Source organism: Podarcis filfolensis (genome assembly GCF_964270895.1).
Source record: "Podarcis filfolensis genome assembly, chromosome: 11".
Lineage (NCBI taxonomy): Eukaryota > Metazoa > Chordata > Lepidosauria > Squamata > Lacertidae > Podarcis > Podarcis filfolensis.
The window spans coordinates 56,433,023-56,457,774 of record NC_139613.1 but is presented as its reverse complement, the minus strand read 5'-3'; the positions used below and the strand labels follow the sequence as shown (position 1 = coordinate 56,457,774).

General features: G+C 41.7%; 1 protein-coding gene across 1 annotated transcript; it reads right to left on the bottom strand.

Annotated features, from left to right (window-relative positions):
- Positions 1–1,586: 1,586 nt before the first annotated feature.
- On the bottom strand, positions 1,587–24,439 carry UBQLN1 (ubiquilin 1). Its single transcript, XM_083576898.1, has 11 exons — positions 23,797–24,439; positions 17,735–17,886; positions 12,834–12,943; positions 10,470–10,732; positions 9,189–9,347; positions 7,518–7,758; positions 7,105–7,247; positions 4,194–4,277; positions 3,830–3,945; positions 3,356–3,554; positions 1,587–2,719 (listed from the first exon to the last, which is right to left on the bottom strand). Exons 1-11 carry the CDS (start codon positions 23,953–23,955, stop codon positions 2,564–2,566), a joined length of 1,782 nt encoding a protein of 593 aa, XP_083433024.1. The 5' UTR covers positions 23,956–24,439; the 3' UTR covers positions 1,587–2,563.
- Positions 24,440–24,752: the final 313 nt, after the last annotated feature.

The following is a 24,752-nucleotide window of genomic DNA, read 5'->3' as shown; positions in this document are numbered from 1 at the left end:
TCAAAACACTTGCAGTTAAAGTGACAGCAGACTCATGTTTACCACCTCCACGAGTTAAGATTGCAGAGTTCCACAAAAACTGAAAATAGCAGCTGACAGATGTTTAAAAAGTCACTCTAGTAGGGAAGCAAAGGATGTGGATATAGTTTCGTTTTTCGGTGTGTCACAGTATTATCTTGACTGTACCAAGTCACACACAAGTCACAACGAGATGTTCATAATATACAGATATTAACTCTAGAATCATCCCATCATCAGTTGTACTGATCGTCAGCTGTGAAGGGAACTTTGGCATTTTTTCTCTTTAGTAAGTGTTTTAAGTTTCTAAGCCATAACTATTTTGCCTCCAACAATTCTAGAGTATTCCAAGGGCCAAGTGTGAAAAGTCTCTGATACTGCAACTCTGATAAGCTACACAATTTCTAATCTACAAGCCACGTTCTTTGACATGAAATTGTGCTCCATTACCAGCTGAAATTAACCACTGTCTACAGGCTATGACTCACTAACTTCAATAGAACATTAAGAAATTTCTAGAGCACACACTTTTAATTTGCTTTTGGGGAAATGGGGGTAGCCAAATAAGTCATACTGAAGTAGACCAAATACAATTGGTTTAACTTACTTGATTCCAGCGTGTCTACTCTGAGTGACTAGCAATGGATACCACCCAGTGTGAAAATCTAACCAGTAGATTTTTTTGTGCCAGCAATTTGGGTTAAGAATTTATATTCCGGGGGGGGGGGGGATCTACATGCATGAAGTTATGTAATAAATGTTTTTAGCCAGCTGCATACAGCTGTTTGAAACACACATAAAACAAGTTAAAACAAATTGAAATACATGACCTCAATACTTCTAGCAATAGAGGTTCTCACATTTGTAGAGCCATCATGTCACCAAAGTAAAATTGGGAAGGGATAAAAAACCCTAGAGGTGATACAACATTTGCTTCACTTGAGCCTCCCTCATGGAAGCAAAGGTAGATTTTTTATTATTGAGAAATCTGAACATTTAACTCCCCCCCAGCTACTATTATAACAATTGCTTCATGTTTTGACTACTCAAGTCTCACAAAATTCAAATAAAGAGTGCCCTCTTGTGGTATAACAACAGGCAAACCCTAAAATGCAAGTCCACATTTTTCTATTAAATGAACCTAGATGCAGGGATGTAGGTTAAAATGAGTAATTTACATTTTTTACATGATTTTTTCATCTCAAGTGAGCCACTTCATGATGTTTATCATTCTTACAAGAAGGGTTCCAATAAACACCATCTTCCCTGTGGTTTAGGGGTCTCCAAAGAAAAGGATTCAGGAACACATCTGCTGGTATAGAGTATCAGAAATGCCTACATGGAGCCCTTAGTAACAGTTTTAAAAAATGTTTGACAGACTGTTAGGAGCTCACACCAGTGAGAGGCGCCTGCTTTATGACAATAATCTTCATCATTGCATATTGAAAAGAACTCCAAATGAAAGCTACTATTAAGGGCAAGATGAACAAAGCTGGTCCCAGCCTTAAATATGGTGGCTTGAATGTCTGCCGCTAGGGATAAAATGACTGCAAATAATTGCTCACAAAGAAGTTTAATTCATTTATTACCTGTGCACAAGAGAAATAACTACCAATAAAAACCCAAAAGATATACAGTATTTTTACATGGTGGTTAAAAGTAATTAGAATATCACATGACAGTGTCAGTGAAAGTATGCGTCCAATTACAAATCATAATGCAAGTTAGAATCTCAAGGGGGAAGCCAAAGAGCTTTAGGCAAAAGCAGTTTCAGAGCAAAAGGCTGTGCCCCTTCAATCTGCACAAAGACGAAGGTAATTTACAATCAATCCTTGTGAATATTTGAGACAATGTTACAATGCAGGTTTCTGTACAGTTGTAAAGATCAGGTCAGCAATCCTAGTATTTTAAAAGAATTTGCCAAAGCACTTCTGCTAAGAGATACTTGCTAAAGATGCTGTAAGATTCTACTCCATTGGCGGTGTCTCATGTCTTTCACTTATTCTGGCTTTGAGATGAAGATTTGCTTGGAAAAATATTGTTTCCGTGTTATACATTTTTTTATAGAGACAAAAGAGCAAGAAAGTAGCTAAATCAAGTGGTATAAATCTTACAGCATTTTCCTAGCAAGAGAGACATGCCAAGTCACAATAAGCAATATGTACCCACAAATCATAGCTTCAATTAGTTTCCTCTTTAATTTGTATTCTACATAAATTACTATCAAAGGCTAATGTTTAAGAAGCAACTAAATTGGACAGTTGAAGGTCAGATAAAACCTGGTCACCCAACTGTATAAGCAATTTCCTTTTTTAAAAAAATCACAATAAATGCAGAATGAAGAAGTGTTTGATGCATGCAACAACCAAGTGAAAAGCATTGATTCCCACTGTTCGAAGAAAACTACTGCACTCCACCTTAATGCATCAGACTGGGTTTAGTTAGAACAAGACAATTCCCAAGAGTCAGAATGAAATCTGGTATTTTAAAGATTTAAGAGCTGTTATCAAAAATAAATTACATTTTTCAAGTTTCAGAAATGTTGCTATGATGGTTGGGAACCCAGTAGCCTTTCAATGGCTGCATTGATATCACCTCCTGTTGCTATTAGAGCTTGTAGGTTTGCTTCACGGTTCAAAAAGCCCATTGCACTGAGCTGCTCCAGTTGCTGCTGAAATCTGATTTCTGGATTTTGTAATTGCTAAAAAGATAAAAAGATAAATTGGTGTTATTTCTGTACAAACATATCTACCCAACATGCAAAACTAAAGAAGGAGCCAAAGTGAGGAAAAAAATAAAAGTTCAGCCAGTCTTTTTGCAAATAACTATTTTTCTAAACAGGCTGAAATGAAAAATGTTGAAGCAGTTGCTGAAGGATGGACAGGTTTCAAAGTTAAAAGGATTCAAAGGTTCCCCCCTATTCTGAGGACACTGACACTGATATTTTCACTGGGGCTATCAAGTATTTCAATTAGTTCCTGAAGCTGAGGTTTTAGGGACCAGACTTCAGATATGCCTATCTATTTAACTCAAGGAATATAATGCTACTTGGACTTCATCAGCAAGAAGGAAAGTCCAGCCATCTCATGGGAAATGGGGACACATCTTTCAGGGAGGTAGTCAGGGTCCTAGCATACTTGTAGAACCCAAAGATTAAGCAGAATCTTGAGCAAAGGGCCCTTTACATAGGACAGTGGTTTAGAAAACAAAAGGTTATTGTTTCATCAACAAAACTTGCAGCTTTCTCGGTGAATAGACTTGAAAGCTGTATATGCTGATTGCTTATTTTAGTGATACAATAGGAGAGAAATAAAAACATAACAATCTACTATGTTACCTGAGCGTTGGCTCCAGCAAGAGCCTGCAACATCTGCTGAACAAACTGCTGGTGTCCAGTTTCACCAGTTCCTGACGCTGGACTTGTCGTTTCACTTGGGACGGAAGTGGGCACGGCTGTTGCAGTAGGAAGGCCAGTGCTCCCAAGTCCAGCACTTCCTAAGCCAGAGTTTCCTAATCCAGCTATTCCAGCATTAAATCTGCACAAAATAGAAGAGACATTCAAGTTATTGATACCTGAGAGGTAAGAATTGTACCTCAGTTTACCACAAACAAGAATTTTATTTGTAACACAAATAAGGAACACCCAACTATCAAATTCTTCACGAAATCAGAACCTCAAATTATTCCTTACTAAAAATTAGTTACCTATTCAGAAGCCAAACTCTTAAATTGCAAGCATCTTTGTACATTAATGTTATGGGTGCAAACTTATAGTCAGACGATGAAAATAAAAAATCTTGCCAACTCTTACCCAGGTATAAGTCCTGGTGCTTCTGTTGCTAGAGTCTGCAAACCTTGCTGAATCTGTAGCAAAGCTTGCATAGCTCTAGGATTTGACATTGCAGATAACGTATCTGGGTTCTGCATCTATTAAGAGAAACATGATGCGTCATACATGTGCAGACATGTCAAAATGATCATTTGGTAACAATTGGTTATGGAAATATGTGCAAATGGATGAACCCCTGGAGACCAGTAAAATACTTTGGGTGGTTGCATGATGGTTCTACACCTTTGCAACCACAAAGTGGTTTGCAACCTTTGTAACCATTTAGGATTAAGAATGGAATCATTTTAAGGAAAGAATTGTGATAAGAACCTAATAGGTGGCTTACTTGTTGAAGGAAAGTTGGAATTTGTTGTCTCATTTGCTCTTGAAGCTGAGGATTCCCAGCAAACAAAGGGTTATTCAGCATCATCTGTAGGGATAAGTGAGTATTTTATCTGTAAAAAGCTGCAGAATTATAAACTCCACCAGAAATTGGCAGCCTTACAGGTAGGATCAAAGCTTGCTTATTCTCATTCCTCCATCCATCCCACCCCTCAAATTCCCCAAGCAGCCACACACACCCTTCTCATATTGACACATGCCTCAGTCAACTTAAAAACTTCCCCTTCCATCAATTAACTGCAGCGAGCAGCCACACTTCTCTCTCCTCCATAGTATCCCCAAGCCTGCTAGCCATCTCATTTTCCTTTTCCACTCCCCCTAACTGCCCCTAAAGCAAGCCAGCAATCTGTTTTCCTCTCCCTACCACTCTGCTCTGTGTGCCACTAGCTGCATTTATTCAGTGGTGAGACATGCTCACTGGGCATATACTCAGAAGCATTATTCTGATACTAGTGCTTCACACATGCCTGGTATTGAAAAGCTGGTTTCTGATAAAGGCTTTCCCATACATACTCTTCAAAATGATGGGTGTCTGACAGCATTTTACAAAATTAAGCACAGCCAAAGAAAAACAACAACAAAAAAGGGAGCCAGGGGTGCAGAGGGTGGGGTGAGGGTTATGTACCAGCAAGGTTCAGCTTTTGTTCCCTCCAACCTGATCCTTCAGCACATTTTGCTGGCTCCTCAGAAAGACAAACATCTAACCACCAAAAATGAGCTACAGGATGCAGTTTGAAGTGCAGGAGAAAAGGCCCCCAAGCAGGGCAAGATGTGATATTGCTTTTGAGTTTTGTAAGCTACAGGTGAAACTTGAAAAATTAGAATATTGTGGAAAAGTTCATTTATTTCAGTAATTCAACTTAAAAGGTGAAACTAATATATGAGATAGACTCATGACATGCAAAGCAAGGTATGTCAAGCTTTTATTTTTTATAATTGTGATGTTTATGGCGTACAGCTGATGAAAACCCCAAATTAACAATCTCAGAAAATTAGAATATTAAATGAAATCAGCAAAACAAGGACTGCAAATAGAGCAATATTGGACCTCTGAGAAGTAGAAGCATGCATATGTACTCAGTACTTGGTTCAGGCCCCTTTTGCATCAATTACTGCCTCAATGCGGCATGGCATGGATGCTATCAGCCTGTGGCACTGCTGAGGTGTTAGGGAAGACCAGGAAGCTTCAATAGCAGCCTTCAGCTCTTCTGCATTACTCGGTCTCATGTCTCTCATCTTTCTCTTGGCAATGCCTCATAGATTCTCTGTGGGGTTCAGGTCAGGCGGGTTTGCTGGCCAATTAAGCACAGTAATCCCATGGGCATTGAACCAGGTTTTGGTACTTTTGGCAGTGTGGGCAGGTGACAAAGTCCTGCTGGAAAATGAAATCAGCATCCCCATAAAGCTCGTCTGCGGAAGGAAGCATGAAGTGCTCCAAAATCTCCTGGAAGACAGCTACGTTGACCCTCGACTTAATAAAGTACAGTGGACCAACACCAGCTGATGACATGGCTCCCCAAATCTCTTTTCTAATGAGAGCAGCTTTTGCATCTCATTTGGAAACCAAGGACCCAGAGTCTGGAGGAAGAATGGGGAGGCACACAATGCTTGAAGTCCAATGTGAAGTTTCCACAGTCTGTGTTGATTTGGGGAGCCATGTCATCAGCTGGTGTTGGTCCACTGTGCTTCATTAAGTCCAGGGTCAACGTAGCTATGAGGCATTGCCAAGAGAAAGGTGAGAGACATGAGACCGAGTAATGCAGAAGAGCTGAAGGCTGCTATTGAAGCTTCCTGGTCTTCCCTAACACCTCAGCAGTGCCACAGGCTGATAGCATCCATGTCACGCCGCATTGAGGCAGTAATTGATGCAAAAGGGGCCCAAACCAAGTACTGAGTACATATGCATGCTTCTACTTCTCAGAGGTGCAATATTGCTCTATTTGCAGTCCTTGTTTTGCTGATTTCATTTAATATTCTAATTTTCTGAGATTGTTAATTTGGGGTTTTCATCAGCTGTACGCCATAAACATCACAATTATAAAAAATAAAGGCTTGACATACCTTGCTTTGCATGTCATGAGTCTATCTCATATATTAGTTTCACCTTTTAAGTTGAATTACTGAAATAAATGAACTTTTCCACAATATTCTAATTTTTCAAGTTTCACCTGTACTTTGTAAGGAGTTATCTTGAAAAGCAGGATAGATTAAAAACAAAAAACCAGTTCACTAGACCTGCTAGAAAAGGCAATTAGTAGCAGTAGTCCCAAGAGCAGCTAGAAGTCAGGAGCAATGAAACAGAAGTTGTCAGTCACAGGATAGTCAGAGAATCTGCACAACTGTGTTGATGTTATAGGGTTTAAAACAGGACGGACTGACCAGTGGGATCCACAAGGACCATGTCTACAATCTGGGAGCCAGTGTGGCTGTAGTTTTTGTTGCTGGTGGTGATCTGGCTATGTACAAGTTTATCTTGTTTACAAGGCTCGTCTACATCAATTTATCCAAGGAACAAAAAGCTTTGGAACAGCCTCCAGCTACAACTAATAATCCAGTAACATCCCATCAGTATGTTGGAACACAGGAAGCGCCTTATACCAAATCAGACCATTGCTCAATCTGGCTCAGTTCATTAGCAGCCACTTTTCAAGGCTTCAGACAGGGGACATTCCTATCCTTACCTGGAGATGTCAGAGAGATTGAACCATACTCTCTAACTCTGAGCTACAGCCCTTCCAGAATGACAATTTGGATAAAATGAGAGACTTGGAAAAATATATTTGTAGATGTCCAGGATAGGATACCATACCAGCAACAACACTGCATTCCAAATCTTTATGCACTTCAGGACTTACCTGGGCCGCAAGATCAGGATTCTGGCTCAATGACTGCATCATGCTTCTCATGTAGGGGGCAGACAACATGTTCTGCATCAACTGTGGGTTTTCTGTTATTTGCTGCAACAAGCTCTGCATTCCGGGTGTGTTGAACATGCCAGCTTTAAAGAGGAGGAGACAACTTTCAGCAATTCAGGGATGCGGTAGCAGTTGTGAGTTAACAAAGTGACACACAAGTCAACGGCAAAAAGAAAAGCCAACAAATTGTGGCTGCTTTGTAGTGGACAGTAGCCATTACTCCTTGAAAAGTTACATTTAACTCATAATTGAAGTTGAAGTCCAAACCGAATTGAGAAAAGAGCTAACAGCCATGCCCTTGGGGGCTATCATTTTGCAAGGAAGCCGATATAACTGCCGTGTAGTGAACATACCTCCTAGACCTGGTCCCAAATTCGGCATTGTTGAGCTTTGCCCTGTGTTTCCAGTGCTGCTGTTTCCAACACTGCTGCCTCCCCCACTGTCTCCGCTGTTGCTGCTATTGTTTGGGGAGCTCTGTGTGGTGGACGGAGGAGCCCAAGGATTTGGCAATGGGTCTCGGTTTTCTGTGCGAGATGGCTGGCTGTCTCCACCTGATGAATTGCTTACTAATGAAGCAAATGGGTTGCCCCCAAACTACAAAAGAAAAGTGCTTATGGATAAACAGGATTAAGGAGAAGCATTCTTATTCAACAGAACCTGCTTTGGAGAAGTCCCTGAATACACACTTAGGTGCATGACCATGATTGCACTGCTTTGCTGCTTGTTAAAGAACTGTGGTCCCTAGAAGAGTTGCCAACAGCTTGCTCAAGATTTTGCAGTGGCCATGGTCAAGATTAGCGGTCCCATTATTTTATAGTTCCTACAGCACACCGTAAGCAGCCAATAAGGCCTGTAATGAGTTTTCTTCTTGTTTTAGAGTCCTACTATAAGCTACCTTTCAAAACTAATTTGGGACACTTCCTTGCCTGGTGCAGTTTAAGTTACAGGTGGGAAACCTGTAGTCCCCAGATGTTGTCCAGATGGAGCACCTTACACCATCTCTTTCTTCTATCTGAACAAGCAACTGAGGAGCAGGGCATGTATCTGAAGGCAAAACATTCAGCAATGTTTTCAGTCATTTTCAAGAACATCCAATGAAGGCCATCCAACGAAGCTGAAAGATTCTGGCCATCCAGAGATTAAGCTATAGCACAGCACGGAGTTAAGCTATAGAATTCAGTCTCACAAGATACAGTAATGACCATCAGCTTGGATGGCTTTAAAAGGAGATTAGACAAGTATATGGAAAATAAGGCTATCATTACTAGCCATGATGGTTACTTGCCACCGCCACTGTCAGAGGGAGTCGGCCTGTGAGTGCCAGTTACTGGAGAACACATGTGGGAGAGGGCTGCTGTACTCATGCCCTGCTTGCAAGCTTCCTACTAATACCTGCTTGACCACAGTGAGAACACAAGGCTGGACTAGACAGACTTTTAGTCTGACCCACGATCTGATGTAACTTAAGTGAACCACCCTAATTTTTTAAAAGCAGAATGTTATACTCCAAAGCTGTTGAAGCACCAAGGAAATAAAATAACATATTTAAAGTTGAACCATTTCTTCACCTTAGACCAGAACTATTGGGCTGTAGCTGAAAAACAGCAGCCTTGTGATTATTCTCCCCCATCATATATAACATTTAGACACTGTTAGATGTCATGAAGCTTCATTACCTGCTTGATTTTATTTTTAACTCTATTGTTTTATCGTAAGTTGGTCACCCAGGACTCCTTTGAGAGGAAGTATAAATTTAACAGATAATGAAATCATGTCTTATGCTCTCCCATCCCCAGTCCACATCACTGACTGTGGCTGGCAGGGAAATGGCAAAGGTCAAATGTAGTGAAATATTACAGGAAGTGGGAAGAGCACTCAACACATGGTTGCTGTTTTTGGCAGCAGCTCTGAATGAAACAAAGGTTAAAATAAAAAAAAAGAATCCAAGCAGGGACAAATCCTTATTTGTACCTGAGGTAAAACACTTTAACTCAGCTTGGGCCCTCACCACCAGTCCTCCTCACCTGCTCTTGTGCTGCATTGAGCATTGGCTCCTGAATATCTGTATACATGCGTCGCAAAGCATTATAACCACCAGGTATACTTTCAAGGTTGCTCAAGGCACGGTCCTGGTTTCTCATCATTTCTTGCATCATTGCAGGGTTTCTAGCAAGTTCTAAAGTCTGGGAAATAAAATAGTTCACATTAGAAATACAACTATTCTTAAAGGTCTAAAACCGGGGTCCAATGAGCTACTTTAGGGGTGTGCAGAGGCTTGCAAATGTAGAGTGGACTTATTTTTAAAGAAATGTTTACAACCCAGCTGGTATTAAGCTTTTCTTTTCTTTTTTAATTAGTCAGTTTCAAAAGTATTTGAGCAAAACTAAATCCAAAACTCCCCTGGAAGCATAGAATTGGCTGTGTGGCTCTTCTGATTGCTGAATATAAAGGTTTTATATAAATATAATATAAAGGTACCCCTGACCATTAGGTCCAGTCGTGGCCGACTCTGGGCTTGTGGCGCTCATCTCGCTTTATTGGCCAAGGGAGCCCACGTACAGCTTCCGGGTCATGTAGCCAGCATGACTAACCCGCTTCTGGTGAATCAGAGCAGCACACGGAAACGCTGGAGCGGTACCTATTTATCTACTTGCACTTTGACGTGCTTTCGAACTGCTAGGTATGCAGTGTAGTTAAAATACAACAGGCGCTACCTCAAGTTTGGCACTTTACACTCCTTTTTGCCACATACTATCAGTGCAGACACTACCTTGCATTAAGCCAGGGTACTCCACTATGTCTGAAGTGGACAACTCTCTCTTAAAGTCGATAAAGAAGCTAAGAATATTAGCAGGGGAGATGGAGGAGTGCACATTCAGGGCACTATTGTTTAGGAACTCATGGATGATCACCCAACATGGTCAGGGTGAATGGTGCTGGTCCTTAACCTGTTTCGTTCAATGGCAGAGCACATGTTTTGCATGAGTTTCCAGGTTCAATCTGTGGCAAATCCAATTAAAGGATCTCAGGTAGGCAGACCTGGAAAGTGCCTCTGCCTAAGAACTTGGGAGAGTCACAGCCAGCCCTGGTTAACATTACTGGGCTAAATGGACCAATGGTTTGAAAAGTCAATTGAAAGTAAGTTTTTAATTTGGGGAAGTGGCAAAAACAAGAAAAACACTCTTAGCAAATGTTTCAGCAGTTATGTTAAACATAGTATGTCACAGAATTTGTTTGTAGTGTGCAGAGATGAATCAGTATACAAACTGCAAACACCTACTTTATAGATCAACTTATTCACATACCTGTCTCATTATATCTGGATTATTAAGCATATGGCTGATCTCTGGATTTCGCTGTATCAACTGCTGCATCTGAGGATTAGCCATAATTAACTGTCGCATTAGGTCTGGATTTGAAAGCATGCTCTGAACAAAGGGATTCTCCATAATCTGAACCATCATCTCTGGATTGGACATAAGCTGTCGTTGCATTTGAGACTGTAATTCTGAGAAGTTTGATGTGTTCAGGCCTAGGCTACTCAGACTTGCAAGTCCTCCAAGACCACCTTGGGGGGGGGGGGGGGAGAAAGAAGAAAATGCACTTTCTAAGCATGTTCCTACATCAGTTTCTATTTGTGCAAATGTTTCTCGTATCATAAAACAACAGAAAACATTTTCTAGCAGCAGCACCCCCAAAATACTCTATCCCGGTGTTGGTTTTCATATTCAACTGATTGACAACTTGTATTATGAAGTATTGGGTAACTAATAAGTCTACTGAAAATAAGGACTAGGACACTGACAAAACTGACTGCATTCTAAGTATCTGAATATTTCAATAACACCCTATAAATGTTATCTGCCAGAAGTTTTTTATCAGAACTAATTCTGGAGAGGGGAAGTTTTGCACAGGTCCCCTGCAGCCTGGTCTGTATACACATGATGCAGCAATTTTGCTGAAGCTAGCCTAAGTCTTAGTGACTGCACGGAAATGCCATGTACGCCTTGAGTTTCACAAAAGGAAACAAGGATAGAAATGTAATAAAAATAAATAAGAATTCTCTCCCTCTCCCCAATTTTATTGGGACAGCAATTTGCTTTTACCCACATTTTATCTAGGGTTGCAATATTCAAGACAACACATTTGTTTGTTCAGTTATACATGAAGAAAAGGAGTTGCTGTTCTCAATCTTCTCTCAATATAAAATATATATAAAGAGGCATATTCTGTTAGTTTTAAAAGCAAGCTCCAATCCTTTTGATTCAGAATGTATTTCTTGAAGGGTCAAATATTGAAAAGACTTCCAGTGGAGCTCTATCTCCCTCCACAAAATTCCTGTTTTAACTTCTATCTTTTCTTGGACATTCAATACATTCTCTCCGTTATCAAACAGAAACATCTCTAACTAACTGAATGAAGCCAAACATTTGCACCAAAGTTTTGTCCCGCCTACATTAATTACATGTTAAGAACTCATAGCGCCAGTTATTTCACATAGCACTGAACATACTTTGGCAATGAAGTAAATCAAGGTGGATTGTACAAAACTGCCAAAAATTATACAATTTATTCCAAACATACTGCTGCTCTCTGATTTTAGTACTCAGATTTGGGGCACTGGTATATTGATGCCTAGAATAACTTGGTAATAACTAGTCTGACCCTAAGCTGTATTAAAAGCAGTTTACCACTGATATTTTGAACTGCTAATCAGATCCCCCTCCTGCTTGTGAGAAGATGCAGCGTTTATCATTTGTTTTCCTTTATTCAGTGAAAAAGCTACACTGGGCCATTCAGTACTATTAATTAGTGCTTTACAGTTGTCTTGACAACACAAAAAACTAACACCTTTTATTGAAACCTGATAGTCACTAGTCCTGTTCGCACAGTATGTCCTGCAGAATGTGCTCAGAAGGAGAGCAGGAACACAGTAGCAAGATCTCCCCTGGCCTAGGGCCATTCCATTGACTGTTTGGAAAAGTACAGCTTGAAACATGTACAGCTGTATGCGCACCTCCAATGTTGTGCAATCAGACCTCCACTCGTACAATGGGTTTCTCCTTCCTCTTTACTCTCCTGCAGCCCCTGTGCACTCTGAATCTGTTTATTGTTGTTTATATTTATTTGTGACTTTTAACAAGAAGAAAGAAAAACAAACACCCCAGAAGACCTTCTGGGGACGGCCTTAAGAGAGGAAATCTCTTCCACTTGCAGTGTTTGATCCATTGGTAGATACCACTGGATTTCACTACAGACTCCAGGAAGGCATTCAACTGATCCTAGAACCATTTATTCCTAGGACTACACACATCTATTCGCTCAAGAGAACACATGTATTTAGTAATCCAACAGTATAATCATATTCAGCTAGAGCTCAATTGGAAAACACCCAACTTCTTATTCTCTTAAGCTACCCAGCAGATTTTTCTACAGCTCCTTATTTAAAGGTGAGAAAAGATTATCGTACATTCGGTCTCACGGCTACTCACTAAAAACTAGTAAGAAAAAGCTTCTATAAAACATACAAATATAAATTTTACTTGAAAAATATAGCTACAGCAAGATAAATATGTTTGAAAAAGTTATTTGTACGATTGAAACAACCGAACTACGTTAGAAAAGCAGCATTCTTATTCAAGAAGCTCTAGAACACTATGGAGCCTTACCCAAACCAAAAGGGCTGGTGTTTGTTGAATTTGTAGAGCTACTGGTGGATGCTGTTGTGGTAGCAGTACTCCCTGCAGTAGTCGTTTGCTGAGCTGAATTGTCATGTGATCTAAAGACATATAGAACAAGAACACTTCAACTAATGAGGAAATTTAAAGGAGATTCAAAACAAAAAGATTATTGGAAAGGCCAATTTACAAATATCTAGCAATTCAATTCTCTCATTTTACAATTATGTTAAACACGAACTATTAAACCAGAACTATTCATTCATATTTTAATAGATCACTTCAATAGTATTTCCTGAACATAAAATTAAACGCAGGGCTCTATTTTTTGCCTACCACGGGAGAAGAAATGCACTACAAATGAGGAAATGATATGGTAAAGTGTCTTCTAGTAGTAGGGTGGTCTTCAGCAAGTGGGTCAGGACCAATATGTAGGTTGTATTCCAACCTAAAACAAGTCACACAAGTTAAGTACCACCAACATTTTGTTCGCTGTTAGGGTTTTTCCTTAAGATGAAAGTGAAGGCAAAAACAAACGGGGATAAGGTAGCCATATGCAAAGGAGACTACAGCTAGTTTACTTTTGATCATTGCACGGAGAAGATTCCATTGTTTGCATGTGGTCCTACTACAGAGAGGAATATACTTAGTAGCTTTATTTCAATATGTAAGAGTATACAGTCTGGTGCTGATAGAGAGAAGCCCTTGGTCTGAAAAAGTTAATGACCATTGGTGTACAGCACATGACACACCAACCCAGTGGTTTTCAACCAGTGTGCCATGGCACCCTAGGGTGCCTTAAATGATGGTCAGGGGTGCCGCGGGCAACACTGGCCTCTGTCCCCCTTTCCTTCCTTCCCTCCTCTGATGCCTTCTCGTGTCTCTGCCTCCCAAAGTCTTGCACAGCTTTTTGTTGCAGCAGCCCTGGCCTCAAGCTCAGCAGGCGAATGGTGCCTCTGGGCTGGCCAGGGGGTGCTGGTTACCAGGAGCTGAGGCAGCCTTGGAGTAAGCAAGCAAGTGGGCAAGGGAGCCCAGCCAGCCATTCCACCCGCCCTTGTTTTTGGGATTGGATGGACAAGTGGAAGGCTCAACGGGCAGGCAGGTGCCACGCTGGACTTTCTTGTGCTTGCTGTGTGCAAGGCCTGCCTGGGAGCTGAGTGCCCAGTGCTGAAGGAGAGCCTTTCCGCCATGCAGGCCTGGCAGCGTCCGCTGCTGCCTCCCTAGGTAAGGTGCTGGCCTTACATCCACTTTTGGCCAGTCTTCGTTGGGTCACTAAGGTTGGAGGGCAACCTCTTCCCAGGCCCCTATGGGGCAGTGTGAGGTGGCACCTCTCTTTGGGGCAGAGGGGTGCAGCTCAGAGACCAGGAACAGCAGCAGCTGGTGCCCGGAAAACTCCCAAGAAGAGGAGAGAGGAGGCTGAGGGAACACTCCACAAGGGTGTTCAAAAAAAGGTGAGAGGCTGCCAGGTCTGCAGGCAAGGGGTGACATAACTGGGCTCCTGAGCCCCACGGGGGTGCTGCAGACGGAATGTAGTTGGTCAAGGGAGCCATGGACTAAAAAAGGTTGAAAACCTTTGCACCAACCCATTACCAGCTCTTAATAACCCATGGTTAAATGAGAATATATCAATTTTGCATGTAGTTCAACAGGCATCTGTAGTCTGTAGTTATTGTATTAAAGGCCTCATACTTTTATATGCAAGTAGCATATACTGGCCAGAAAAAGAAAGATGAAAGCAAGAGCACTAAAAACTTAGATCAGCTCCTACTGAATAGGCTGCTTGCCAGGTCTCTGTAATGTTTATCAGAGGTACAGGGCTGGAAGACAAATAGTATTTGCATTCACGTAATCATCTGCGCTATTTCACAAGCTAGTTGAAAAGTCATTGTTACCAAACTCAAAGTTACATGCTAAATAGCTCCAATATTCTCTTTTCATTATTGGATTACCTGGCTTTCTCTTTCTGATACAATCTGGTTTGGTGACAGCAGGAAAAAAATAACTTAACCATTCAAATTTAGCTAGAGAAACTAAAGGATGATTGTGAAATCCACATTGGCAAAGGAAATCTAGCACTTCAATTAGCCACTTTCCTCAACATGCAGGGAATGGTGCTGCTACAGAATCAAAACACTATTCAACTTACAAGCAAAATTACGTGGCAAATTTCCATGCTATAAGACTAATTTGTTGTGTCCTACTCAGAGTAGACCTGATAAAATTAAGAGACCTAAGTTAGCCTTATCTAATAATTTCAATGGGTCTATTCTGAGTACATGCAATGCTTGCTGCAGCTCATTGCTTAATTAATTAGTATTACAATTGTTGGAATAGCTGTGACATGATGCAACAGCAGGAAAGGATTGCTGTCTAGTCAGCCTGCTAAGAAAAATACTTGGGAAGGATTCTTGCTCCTGGGGCTCATTTCTCATACAGACACAGCAAAGCTTTTAAAAGGCAGTAAACACAGAATGGAATATATCCCAGGCTCCTGATTCTTTCCATGTGGAAAATGAAAATTCCTCAAAGCCCAGATCTGCTTTTTGAAACGGCAGAGGCATTTTTTCTCGGCTAACTCATGTCCAACATGAAACAGCTTGGGTTGCTTGCTGTTCTTCCCTAGATTGATGAATATAGAAGCCAGTCAATCTGTCTTGATGCTACTCTTGGCCCAGTAATCTTTCGAACACAAATGCTTCCTGGTAGTCAGATATCTCGTTGTGAGTCGAGCTGACTCACAGAACTGCATTTGTCTGACACTCCAGTTCTAAATATTTACCACGCTTATTGGATGCATTTGCATAAAATGGGCTTTCAATCAGCATAATGAATGCAAAATATTTTACATATCAAAGGAAGTATGTGTTATTTAATTACAAGGCTGAGTTGTGTGACCATTAAGTGTTGGTAGGAAGGACAGAGAAAAACTTGTGTCTTAAGAACCAAAGCAAGCGCTGGAACTCTCCAACGGTTTGACTCGTCCACTGTCTCTTGAGACGGATGGATGCCAACAAGAGACTGGTGAATCCTTGTGTGGGTTTTAAAGGCCTAGTTCAGATGACCCTAGCTAGGTTTTAAATGATAGTGAATGAACCACAGCCAGCTTTGGGTTTGTATGTTCCCCTTCCCTCTCCTCCTCCTCCACCATGTGAGAAGAGGAAAGGGTCTTGCCCAATTGTGTCTACAAGCAAGTAGACTCAATTTCTGTGAAAAGGGGGGCGGGGCTGGAGAAAGGAAGAATAAATATTGTTGTGCAAGTGGGCTTCCACTTGTGTGACACCAGACTTTATAAATTATTTTTTCCTACATAAATATGACCAACTGTATTGGGGGAAAGTACAAATGATGCATATAGTGATTTTGTGCTATTTATTACAAGCACATCTCCTAATGATGCAGATGATGGTAGCAGGATGTCACTACAAGTGGCACTCCTGTAGTCTTAATCCCTTCCAAGGTACACAATCTTTCCAACACAATATTAAGTGCTCGTGTTGGGGTGAAATGTGGAAAGTAGCTCTTAATGTTGCTGAAATCCTGGCCATTCGTGATCATAAGAACTCTGCTGGATCAGTCCAAAGGGTCACTCTAGCATCCTGTTTTCCCACAATAGCTAACCAGATGCTTCTAGGAGGTTCACAATAAAGACAAGAAAGCAAGTTCTCTCCCACTGCCTCTCTCCAGCAAATCCAGAGGTTTCATATGGGCATCATTACTAACAGCTGTCAATAGCTATACATCATCCCTTTTAAAGCCATCTATACCAGAGGCCATCATTACATCTTCTGGAAAGCCAAATAAATAAAGTCTGCAGGATCATCCTTAACTACAATGTTTGCTGACACTTTCAAAGAGCTCCCAATGCATGCTGAGCGAGGATTTCCCTTTGGACAAACCATGCTGATTCTTCCATATCAAACCGTGTTCTTCTGTGTGTCTAAAAATGAACAGTTAATAATTCTTTCCATCAATTTACTCAGTGCTGATACAAAGCTAACTGGACTGTTGCTTCCTTGATCTGCTTCTAAAGATCAGTGTTTCAATGGCTATTTTCCAGTAATGTGTTACAGAAGCAAATTCTAGGAGAAACTTGCAGGTCAAGTTTTGTCCGTGTGAACTCAAACAGATTATGATACCATCTGGAAATGGTAGCTTATTAAAATTTGTCAGTTAAGTGCAAGAACTTAGAGTTAACAAGACTACGTTCTTGCACTTATTGGCAAGAACAATTCTGTTCAGTTTCTGATTGTGCAGATAAAATATAACAAATAGAATTCTACAGGATGTGTTGCTAGTGTGTGAAAAGAGTGAAGATCCAAGGATCCCCAGGCATGCACCTCCGGATGGTGAAGATGTCAGGTGCCATCCTAGTGCCCAGGTATCTTCACTTGGTTGCAAGTGGCCAATAGGTGCATTTTGCACCTGGCTGACGGATTTTGAAGCCTTATCCAAAGTTGTCTGCTTGTGCAACTGTTGTATTTTGCCCAGTTCTCTGGAATCTGCCTATCCTTCATCACACTTTCACTCCTTGAGCGAAAGTAACATAGACAATAACTTGGCAGATAGAGAGAGAGACTGAGACTGACCAACCCCTTCAGTTCTACAATGGGACATGAGTGGTGAGAAAGCATGACTTCTGCAGGAAGAGCCAAATGCACCTGGAAATTTTACACAAACTGCCAAGAGTTCAGACTACACAGGAAGCACACACAGATATAAGATACATAAAGATAGCTTTGCCATTTGCAGCAACCCAACCTTTTACTGGCTTTGTTTTGTTCTATTGGTTTAAATTAAACACAGTTCTGAAGCAATTCAACTTGACCAAGACTGTCACAGATGGAAGTAACCACGAATAACTGAACAGGAGATAACCCCCCCCCCCAGCCTACCTGTTTTGTGTTTTGATGACAAGGTGAACGGTAAGCCCATCATGGATCCCATGCTGGGTCAATGTATCTTGATCTTTTAAAATTTTTCCAGCAAATATCAACACAAGTTGGTCAGTGTGAGCTTTGAAACGCTTCGAGATTTCTTCCTTGAACTGGAAAAGAGTGCATAATTTCATTCTCAGGATTAACTTATTTAATACACTTCTTCTAAACATTACCAATGTACCAGTAATAATAATAATAATAATAATAATAAAAAAAAAATTATACCCTGCCCATCTGGCTGAGTCTCCCCAGCCACTCTGGGCAGCTCCCAATCGAGTGTTAAAAACAATAGAGCATTAAATATTAAAAACTTCCCTAAACAGGGCTGCCTTCAGATGTCTTTTAAAGATAAGATATGTAGTATTATAAGTATGCACACATATGTTAAGGAGATTTCACATCCAACATTAATCCAGGGTTGAAGGAAATCTTAGAAAAGATTGGAGGAGGGTGTTTGGGGGAGTGGAGAAAATTCCAATTGTACAAGCAGAAATTATTGTACTGTTGGAGCAATAGCCTTAAAAGTACACTGGATTTCACTCTGAGTGTGGAATAATTTTACTGACATTTTCTATATATATATTTAAAGATAACACCACATTAGCTATAAGTTATTGCTGCTAAATACTTAAGAGATGGTTTATACATATCAATGGGAATGTAGAGAAACAGATTACTCCAGTAGATCACCACAAGTCTGTTATCGGCTGTAGAATTCGGTTTCCAGAAAATCACTATTCATTTAATTCTTTTTCCGATTTGGCAGCAAGGTTAGAGACTGAGCAAACTTTGCAGTAACTGGGGGCTTTTCAATGGGTCATTCCATGTCAAGTGATCCAGGGACTTTTACCTCACCATTTTATATTTCTTTCAGTTTCAGTTTCCTAAAAGTAGTATAAGAGAAGGCCCCAGGTCTCTGTTTTTAAATTTTTTATCTCATCCAGTTTTTGAGTTATGAGGGTTTAAAATTTCAAAAAATGAAATTTTTGGCCTTGCTGGACTACACAAAAACCTCAAAAGCTCAGTCCGGATTTTAGATATTTCAAAACTAAAAGTACCAATCTCTTTAGAACTTCATAGGCTTTAATATGAAATGGCACATGATGGACTTCCCCTCCCCCAAAACTGCTTCAGACAGTTGGAGGAATTGCTGCTGTTGTTCTCCAGAACATATTTAGGGAGTGCATGGGGAGAGGACAGGGAAGGGAAGTTTAGTTGCACGGCTAAAACTGCTTGTGCCAGCAGAACTGTGCTAGATACAACCTATTGAAATCAATGGACATCACTAAATTTGGTCCATTACTTCCAATGGGTCTACTCTGGGTATGACTTAGTGGGATACTTCCCAGTGTGTTCCCCCCTCCTTTTAACCTCTATTGTCTAACAAAACCAATATGTGTGCTACTTCCAGGTTGGCCTAGTTAACAGGCCCAATCTTGGGCCCTCTTGGGAGAACAGAGGGGCTTTGGATCAAACACATCCAAGGCTATCCAGCCCAACTTGTGGTGTGGAAACCGGTCCATAAATTCGTTAGTAAAAATGAATGGGTGCCAAATGCAAGTATAACATTAGGCAAGGCTGACAGCTTCAAAACTTTAATGTGAAATAATACATATATGCCACTGATTTGTGTTTGAAAGAACACTGAAACAACAAATGTATAATTTTAGAATACTTCGCCATGAATGATTATGTATTGTTCTGGTTTTTAATTATTCTACATTTGCGACTATTTATTATTGTTTTTATTTATTTACCGCTGTCCTATCTCCTTTAACGTATTTAAAGACAGATTTTATCATCCTTAAATAAATCAAGTAATTAACTGAAACCACCTCACTGGCTATGCAGGTTAAATCAAACCAGTCTTATTTAGCCTCAGACTGCTAGTGAAAGTGAAAGTAAAATGGAGATTCATTTTAATTTCACTTTCAGTGAAGGCACAAATTCCTGAGCATTATATAATTTCTTTTTTTGAGCTGGAGAAGATGAAAATGCTTGCATAAAATCTCCCCCCCCTTTTTTTGGGGGGTGTTGTATCTGGTTACTGAGTCATAACAATGTTGAACTAGGAAAAAACCTAGTATTTGGCATCATCATAATGAAGCCACTGAGAAGGGAAGCTATGTTGTGAACTGCCCTGACATCTGAAGGTAAACAGCAGTATAAAAAAATTAAAAAATAAATAGATGTAAATATTATTGGAAGGAGTCTGCAAACAATGAAACAAGAATATGGAAACATTTAATAACATGTAGAAACTGTCCTGGAAAAGTACAGTGGTACTGGGACAAAAAAAATGAACACAAGATACTTTTATTTGCTATATATAAAATAAAGCAACCATGCTTAATTAGATCACTCTCTAAAGCATCAGATGATTTTTCTGGTTGCAATTGCCCTATATTACATTCAGACAGCAGGTCTAGTGGTTAGGATTACTATTAGTAGATCAGGATTATACCAATGTTGCCAAGGACAGCTACTATTGCAACCCATGCATACCAGTCTTTGTTCAAACAAACAAAGTTTTTAGCTTTGAATCATCCAATGGAGACTGAAATAACTTGTTCTTTACTATAATTTTGCTTAGCTGGATGTGAAAAGTTACAACTCCAGGAAATCATGATTGTCCTTTTCCCGCCAATAAAAAATAGAATTTTCTTGAAGAAAATGGAATCTAACTTTGGCCCTAGCCTTGCCATCATCACAGCACACAATTCTATTGGTTCAGGAACATGAATTAGATTTTTGCTGAAGGGAGTACTGTGTGGCTTGATTAGGAGTCCTACCTATACCACATCAAACAGCAAAAAAGTCCACCCACATCAACATGCAATGCATTGCACCATACTGTGGAAGCAAGGAAAACACTGACCATGCTACATTGTGGCCAATTACACCATGCTTTATTTGTGGATTCCAATGGGCTTGTGATTTTGCAACCACAGACAGACCTCATGACCATCAATTTTCCAGTAACTTACACCTGTCTTCACAGGTTAAGCAAAGAAGAAATGCTTCAATTTCTGTGGAAATGACTGTATTGTGTCTACAGTTTGGGTTTTCTGAATGGAAGCTAACAATACTACAGGCAACTCTGTTTGTGCATGTCAGCGGTTGGACGTAAACCTGTTCTGCACCCTTCCAGGGCAGAAAGCGGTGCCCATGTTGGCAGTTGTGCATGCCTTGGTAGTGTACAAAATGGTTGTTCCTTGTACAGGCTAACCAGGCACCCTGAATATTGGTGGTTTTGGTTCGTAGGCATAACACAAGCTCATCTCCAAAACAGACTAGCAAATTTCATCAAAGTAACTATCTAATCTATTGATTGGTGACGTCACCCTTTCTGCATGAACTGAGTAAGACACATTTTTAAGAACTGTTTTTAGATAAATCAACATAACCTTTTTCGAGCTAATCATGGTAATATGAAAGAACGCTGAAATTATAGGCAAAATGTATCTCCAATTATACATGAACTAAGGATCCTGATTACATAGAAATTGCTTAAATCCAAGTACTTCAGGATCCACTCCTGTGCTTATGCAGTAGCCACCATAATTTAAAAGATAGCTAGGACCGGAAGAGTACCCCAAGGTGTACAGCGACTGAAAACCTGGAATAACAGGATTACAGCTCTCAAGTATTTCTCAAGATTTTATTCAAAGATGTGTCCCAAAGCTGAACTTTCTCACGGTTTTTCACAAGTACTCTGATCTAGATTTCATATTTATGTTATTTTTCCTGCTGATGCCCCACGTTTTCCCCCTGTTCGTCTGTGCATATCCCATAAACAACTGCAGCAGTTGTGCATTGTGGCTGGAAGGATTCTGGCTCAGCAATAAAATTCTGGCTCAGTAACAGAGCATCTGCTTTGCATGCAGAAGGTTCCAGGTTCAATCCCTTGCATGCCAAGATAGGGCTCCAAAAGACCCGTTTGATATCCTAGAGAGCCACTGCTAGGCAGCATTGACAATATTGAAATAGATGGACAAATTATCTGACTTTTTACAAGGCACCTTCATATGTTCTTTCTTACAATGGGGAGATTGAAGGAAGCGATTCCCAAGAATACACAAAAACTGGGTTATATGCCAGAATTCAGAGGAAAAGGTGAATGCAAATTGGCTTCCAGTATCATTAATTCAAGTCTTGCAAGTGCTTGCAAGAAATAAAGTAATAGTAAAGAGTTTATTAAACTGGACAAAGTACTTGTGATAACAAGCCTTAGTTTTTCAGGTAGAACTAGTTTTAGCTTAATTAAAATAGCCATAACCAAGATATACATCCTGCATATTCTAAGTAGGGAAACTTAAGTAATTTATAAATGCAAGTCATTTGTGGACAAGAGTTCATAAATTCCTTCTACATCAAGGAGTCAAACAAAGTTTACCACTTTGTACCTATTACAAGGAGTCCAGTGTTAATAGCAATGGAAGAAAACTGAAATCCACAAGCTCTTTTTAAAGACTTGCAAGACTTTATTTACTACCAAGTGAGTACATAAAATGACCCTATACTGCAGTTACTTACAATTTAAAAATTCCAACTCCAGAGAGAACAGAGGTACCTGCATTGTTTTTAAATATTAAATGGCCTATTCCTAGAAGCAACAAAACTGCAGTGTTTTAAAAAACTGAATGAAATGACCAGAACTGACTGGTGTAACTGTTATTATTGTTTGGACAGTAGTAAATTAGTGTCATCCCAATTGAATATTCTTGCTCCATGAGCTAGACAGTAATCAAGGTAGCAGAACCCTAGACAAAGGTAGCCACTCTACTACCAAGTGTCAGTTTGAGAAAGTCTTCTCACACCTGTAAAAAATTAAGATTTCAGATACATACTATACAATGTCCTTAGCACATTCAAATGACAATGTGATTAGGAGTCTCATCATTTGCAAGATCAAAGGATTGGCTACTCATCCACACAATGTAGATCTTGCTAGCACATATCTTCTAGTCTCTGAAGTTTGTCTTTGAGCTAGTATGTTTAGAATCTTAAAATTTTACAGTAGCCTTTTGTTACCAAATGACCCGGCCTAGTTAATATGACTCGTCCAAGACATTAAAGGCTGAGAAGAAACGAATTCAAAGCACTGAAGTAGTCATGCAGATGACTCGGCAGCTACCATATTCAAGTATAATGACACACTGATTTTTCAGTAGTACATATACATAGAATACTGTATACAATCAGAAAACCATACTGTAGTGCTAGTTTAAGTATCGAGGAATGAAAAGATACAGAGGACCACTTAAAATCTGTCAGAAAGTACCACCATGTAGGGAACAGCATAGAAGCCATATACAGATACAAGATCCTCTACCACATTTAACCTCCTAGGAGCAGCTTGTACTTTTGTGTTCTATATAGCAGCGTTACACCAAAGTACTAGAGAATCTTCTACGTTTGCAGAGTCCACATTTTTCCCTGAGGTTCCCGTTTTGCACTTTAAAACCGGCTGGTCGCTTGCCCGCCTTCCCGCCTCGCCGATCTGCCTGGCTCCTTTGTGTTCCCCTCCCAGACAAAGCCACCGCATCTCCGGGGCTTCCCCAGCCAGGCTCTCTCCGCCTGCCACCACCAAGCCTGCCCCGACTTCCTCGACCGGCTCAATCCTACGCGCGCCTGCTCGGGAGTCCGCCTCTCCGAACCGCACGGGCCTCGCTTGCAAACGGACACGTCGTCCAGAACCGGGCTGCGAGCCATCTCCCCGCCTCTCTCGCCGGCGGCGGCGTAGTCGTTAGAGGAAACGCACCTGGAAGAGCGACGAGAGAGACGCGCTCCCTTTGCAGCCGAGTCACTCCGAGGCCTTCGGTGAGGCAAGAGCTCCGCCCGCCAACGGACTACGACGCAGGGGCGCCGGCCGGGTTCCGTCTTCGCCTCTCCCGGGGCGGGCGTGGAAATAAAGGAGACGCCGGTTCCCCCCTCACACACACACACACACACACACACGCCGCCCACTCGCGCGGTGGTACCGGCCACGCCCCTCCCCCCGTCCCCGGCCTCACCTGCCGGATGCTGCTGGTCTCCGGGACGGCGAACTCCTCCTTCTCCTTGGGGGTTTTGACGGTGACTTTGATGATCCGCGGCTCGGAGGCCGAGGCGGCCGGGCCGGGGGTCTCGTCGGGGCTCTGCGGCCCAGGAGGGCTCTCGCCGCTCTCAGACATGGCGCGCGCGCGGAGGGGGGGAGGGGAGAGGGAGGACGGGCGGCCGAGGGGCCTCCGGGACTCGTTAGCCCAGCCGCGCGGGGGACGCTGGGAAAGGCAGACCCTCCCCTCTCCTCGCCTCACGCTTCGCGGCCTCCTCTCTCTCGCTCGCTCCGCGACGCCGCCGCCACAGCTCTCGCACTCTCGGAGAGTTCAACGGAAACAGCCCGGCTCAGCCGCGGCGCCTGCTGATGACGTCAGGAATCGGGGAAGTTACTAGAAAAGAGGAACCGACTTGGCCGGCAACTGAGGAGCTGGGACTCGGGAGCGTGTTGCGCATGTGTAAAAAAAGAACTGGGTGGGGGGGAGGGGAGAGAGAGAAGAGAAGAGGAGCACGGTGCGCCTGCGCACATCGGAAGCCCACTGCGCAAGCGCAGCTGTCACGGAAGGCCCAGGCTGGCATTGTTAGGCGAGCGCTTGCTACGACACCGTAAGGAGGTGCTCGCGCATGCGCGCGGACACGGTCTCTCTGCTGCTCACGTGACGGCGGCGCTGCTTTTTACGCTGCACGTGGAGCCTCGTACAGCCATTTGCCTTCTTGCAGCCTCAGCACATACCGGCCTCCCACCTTTTATAGGGAGGAACTGGTGCTGGGATGCACTCCCAGCCGGAGGGAGCGACGCAAGGCGGGTTTGTGCAGAAACACGTCCCTCTCTGTGCTCCACTGAGGACAAGCAAGAGGCCTTGTCATAGTTCAAAGGGCGCTCCAGCCAGACAGCAGCTGTCGGGGGCCACAGATTAAGGACTGGGGTGGGCCT